The sequence below is a fragment of the Panicum virgatum genome, chromosome 9N (assembly GCF_016808335.1).
Source record: "Panicum virgatum strain AP13 chromosome 9N, P.virgatum_v5, whole genome shotgun sequence".
Classification (NCBI taxonomy): Eukaryota; Viridiplantae; Streptophyta; class Magnoliopsida; order Poales; family Poaceae; genus Panicum; species Panicum virgatum.
The window spans coordinates 17,993,787-17,999,169 of NC_053153.1; the positions used below are offsets into that span (position 1 = coordinate 17,993,787).

General features: G+C 41.5%; 1 protein-coding gene across 1 annotated transcript; it reads left to right on the forward strand.

Annotated features, from left to right (window-relative positions):
- The first annotated feature begins 3,907 nt into the window (after window positions 1-3,907).
- Window positions 3,908-5,110, forward strand: LOC120688797 (putative nuclease HARBI1). Its single transcript, XM_039971169.1, has one exon. It carries the CDS (start codon window positions 3,908-3,910, stop codon window positions 5,108-5,110), a length of 1,203 nt encoding a protein of 400 aa, XP_039827103.1.
- Window positions 5,111-5,383: the final 273 nt, after the last annotated feature.

The window sequence follows — 5,383 nt, forward strand, 5'->3', positions numbered from 1 at the left end:
GATATACTGTATTGGCATGCTGTATTTTTTTCATATAGTAGTATATGATTTCACCACAATTTAGGCATTCCACGTTTTCAACTGTGGCCCCGTTTGGTTTGAAGTAGCACAAGTAGCAAAAATTTTTTTGACTAATAATTAAGGATACTAAATAAAGACAATTTACAAAACTAACTCCACAACCCTGCGCTACTTCGCGAGACGAACCTAATGAGGCATTTGACCGCGCGTTTGGAGGATGGTTACTGTAGCATCACTGTAGCCAATCATCGATTAATTACTGTCATTAGATTCGTCGTGAAAAGTTACACCCATCCGTGAAAAAATTTTATAAATAAACTTCGTTTAGTACTTCGTGCATATGAGATTTTTTTCTCGAAAATTGTGTGATAGAGAAACCGGCCGTAGGGCATGCGAAATTTGGCCGTGCAATGAAGTGTTGCAATTAATGCGTGAGTGCCGTCCATATGTACACAGTACACTACCAAACGGTCGCTAGGTGCCTAGCTCTAGATAGATCCGTGTCTTGCCGCCATCGCCGTATGTCCTCTCCGCTGTGCTGGCGCGGTTATTGCAGGGACGACAGTGCTCTCAATCTCACGTCACTTCGTTGTGTTTGTTTTACTGTGACTAATGGCATTTATTACGATAGAACAGTACCGTAGACTGGCTATTAGTTGATGGTTGGTAGTTAGTGTTGATTTAGTATGAAAAAAATAATACTGCTGGTTGGTTGACAAGTAGTGCTAACGGGTCGCGTCGGGCGGTGATACGTCGCAACAAACGGAACAAGAACAAGGCCCCGCCGGATTCACCAGGATCCAAGAGACTATATTATTATTATTATTATTATTATTATTATTATCATAATGAAACATGCCTTAGCTTGTCGAGTTCTCCAAGCAAGCAAGAAGTTGCAATGTTTCTACTCTTGTCTCTGAACTCGAGCATGGGCTTGGTCGATCTTGCTTCATCGTTTCACGGACGTCCACTTCAAAGCAGTCTTCAGCGGTTCATCAAACTTGGCGCACCATGACAAATTGCTCTCTCGCTTCGTAGTGGCAGTTGGCACTAAGGGCTTGTTTGGTTCAGACCCTGACAAAGCTGCCTGGCCCAGGCAGCAATCCCACGCGTCCGATTTCGTCGGCCTGGGGTCGGATGGTGCTGCCTGGCAGGCAGCAACCAAACAAACCCTAACAGCTAATAGCTGCATGTATGTGCATGCGTTTTGAGTATTAAAGCTAATTATATCGAGATATCGATAAGGCAGATATCAAGCGTCGTCTGCCTTGACCCCATAGAACATCCATCAAGTACTACATACAGCCGCACATGCCATGCGACGCTGCGTATGATAGAGGAGATCCATCATTTGGACTGACGTGCATGCTATGCTATGCTATGCTATGGTGTGTTTTAAATCTAAAAAAATACAATAAAAAACGTCACATCGAATGTTTGAATACATATATGTATGGAGTATTAAATAAAGCATATTTACAAAATATTTTGCACGGATGAGTTGTGAATCGCGAGATGAATCTAATGAGCCTACTTTATTCATGATTTGCAATAGTGATGTTACAGTAATCATCTGCTAATTATAAATTAATCATGAATTAATTAGGCTAATTAGATTCATCTCGTGATTTACAACCCATCCGTACAAAACATTTTGTAAATAAGTTTTATTTAGTACTCTAAAATAGTAAAATTCTCTTTCAAAAAATTTACGCCAAAGAAACTAAACAACCCCTATAGTACTAAAATGGTTTATTATTACTTCCTCCCTTCATGAGTTCGAAACTTATTCTAAATAAGTGTACATTGACAGTAGGACAGACTAACAACTAGTTGTTCTTTTTTACTCTCTCTTTCTCACAAGATGCAATGATATAGGGTATATATATAGTTTCACACTAACATTAATCTATTCACTCAAATTTTAAAAGTGTATTTATTGTAGGATGGAGGAAGTACAAGCCACATCCTTTATTGTTCTGGCTAGCAAGATCAGCCAATAAGAGCAGCTCCAGCGTTGGAATTTTGAGGGTGCTCTGGAGCATCTGACAAAGATTCCCTGTGTCCATACGCTAGAGGAGGGGGTGCTACGAAGCTGCACCATAGCCTCGGAGCTCAATTTTGCACCGAGTGCTTCAAATAAAATATAATTTTTTTGTATATTGACTGTTGCAAGTTGACTTGCTAGCCGTTCCCTTCACCTGGCCGTTACAAGTAGCCGTTGCTGCAAACATTGAGGCCCGGAGAGCTGGCTACAAATATGCATACATCCAGTTCAAATTGGACCACTACCTTCTATAGGAAAAAAAACTATGGATGATTCAACTCCAAATCCACTACAACGTTCAAACTCCTATCCTCAAGAGCAAGGAGATCCAAGCAATAGACCCACTATAGGATACCAGCAACCACCGTTTGCAAATTTTCCTCCTCAATTGAATCCACAGCTTCAACCTCAGTTTCCTCAAAACTTTAGTCCATATGGCATGCCTCCAAACTACCACCCATATGGAGGGTTTCATCCTGGTATTCCATATGAAGCCAACTTTAGCTTTCCTCCTGCTGGAATGTTTGGAAGAGGAGCTGCAATTGAAGGTGTTCGGTCTTCATCACCAGTTGAGTCCATGGCTTATAGCCATGGTGATGTTGGGTCAGGTCCGGCATCACCGATATCTCCTGTACAACATAATAATATGAATGCAGATATCAGCAATCAAGAAGTCTGGAGTGATACTAGTGAAGGTGAAGAAAAGAAGTCTGGTCGTATGCATTGGAGTGAGGAAGAGGATCTCAAACTGGTTAGTGCTTGGTTGCATCATTCTGTGGATCCAGTGAAGGGGAATTCACAAAAGGGTTAAAGCTTTTGGAAGAATATTGTGGCAGAATTCAATAGCAATGTCAGACCTGAAAGAAGAAGAACAGTTGCACAATGCAAAACCCACTACACCAAGACAAATAAGCTCGTGGTCCATTTCAATGGATGCTGGATTAGAATGCATCATGCATATCGCAGTGGAGAATCTGACGACCAGATTATGGCAAAAGCCCATGCAGTTTACAAAAGAGAAACACAGGGGAGAGCATTCACTCTAGACTATTGGTGGAAAGCAGTGAAGGACCAACCAAAATGGGCAAAGAGAAGTGAGAACCAAGAAATGGCTGCAAACAAGAGATTGAAGCAAATTGAATCAGGGGCTTACACATCTTCTTCAAACCAGGAAAGTGAGGATGGAGAGCCTGTAGAGCGATCTCGACCAGAAGGACAGAAGAAAGCAAAAGCTAAAATGAAAGGGAAAGAGAAGAAGCTCACACCAGAAATGAGTTTGGAAAGCCTTAAAGCAGAGAGAATGAAAGCTTATCATGAAGCAACAAAGGTGAGAGCAGAAGCCGTGGAAAAGGCAGCAAAAGCAACAATAGAGAAGACAAAGGTCGAAATGCTGGAAAAGTACCTGAACTTGTTGGCTGAAGATACTACAGGGTACAGCGATAAGCGGAAACAAGGCCATGATAGTGCATTGAGTTATTTGCAGTCCCAGCTATTCCCTGCAGAGAAGTAGTTATTAGTCATGTATCCAAGTACTATGTATTAGCATGTATCCTGAATGTATCCAAGTACCATGTATTAGCTAGTACTATGTATTAGCATGTATCCTGAATGTATCCATGTATTAGCTCCAGTAACTCATGTATGCAAGTTACTTCTGTGTTTCCTTTGAACTAGCCGTTGTATATGTGCTGAAAAGAAAAAAAAGCCATTGCAGAAAGGCATAGGATACTGGATTCTAGATTCCTGTGAACTAGCCGTTGTAAAACTAGCCGTTGTGACCATGCATGCACCTATAAAAGAGTGTGGAGGGTAGGAGCAAGAGGCTGCACTAGAGCAAAAATGTCTTCAGAAATAGATGGTGACCTTGACAGGCTCATGTGGGAGCTCACGAATGACCCACTTGAAGCAGAGATTCAAGCAGAAATAGATGAAGAGATTGAAGAAGAGATTGAAGCAAGCATCCAAGTTGATCTAGCTACTGCCTCCAACCAGCCAACAAAGAAAAAGTATATAGATCGAAATAGAGAAGATGCAAACAAGCGGTTAGAAGCTGACTACTTCTGCAGCAACCCGGTGTATACCGATGCTCAATTTCAGAGGAGATTCATGATGCGAATGCATATATTTCTGCGCATCGTACAGATCCTTGGTGAGTGGTCTCCATATTTTCGTCAACGTCGAGATGCCTTCGGGAAGAAAGGTTTTTCACCACTACTTAAGTGCACAGCTGCTATGCGCATGTTGGCTTATGGTAGTCCTGCTGATCTATTAGATGAGGGTCTGCGAATTGCAGAAAGTACTGTCATTGAGTGCTTGACCTTATTTGTGAAAGGCATTAGAGAGAATTTTGGTGCACATTATCTTAGAAGACCCACTGAAGATGACATTAGAAGGTTGCTACAAATAGGTGAAGCACGTGGGTTCCCTGGCATGCTAGGTAGTGTTGATTGCATGCATTGGCAATGGAAAAATTGCCCAGTAGCTTGGAAAGGGCAGTATACTCGTGGTGATCATAAGGTCCCAACAATCATGCTCGAAGCTGTTGCCTCGCATGATATGTGGATATGGCATGCATTTTTTGGTGTGCCTGGTTCAAACAATGACATTAATGTCTTGAATCAGTCACCATTATTCACAAACATATTACAAGGAAGCGCTCCGCCATCCCAGTTCACAGTGAATGGCAATCAATACAATATGGGGTACTACCTAGCCGATGGTATATATCCTGAGTGGGCTGCTTTTGTCAAAACAATTCCATTGCCTTACAGCGCGAAGCATAAATTGTTTGCAACAAAGCAAGAAGCTGCAAGAAAAGATGTTGAGAGGGCATTCGGAGTTTTACAGGCTAGATTTGCAATATTACGAGGCCCTGCTCGCTTTTGGAATGAAGACACACTGACAGACATCATGTATGCATGTATTATACTCCACAACATGATAGTTGAAGATGAAAGGGATTCCTACCAGGTTCGATTTAATGACAACGAGCCTTATGACATAAGGGCAGAAAATGAGCACTATGAGCAGGGAACTTCTTAGCCATTGGTAGGGTTCGCTCATGGACCAATTAATGAGTTCTCTAGAGTACTTGAAGCAAATGAGGCCATTCATGATCGGGAAAAGCATCATCAACTCAAGGCTGACTTGGTTGAGCATATATGGCAAAGATTTGGAGATGAATAAGCTTAGTGTAGTATTATGTTCAGGATCTAGAATTTGGAATTTTCTTAATCTGTAATTTGTATCCTTTGTAGTATTATGTTCACCATCTAGCATTATGAACTCCCCATCTGTACTAGTTCCCTAGTATTC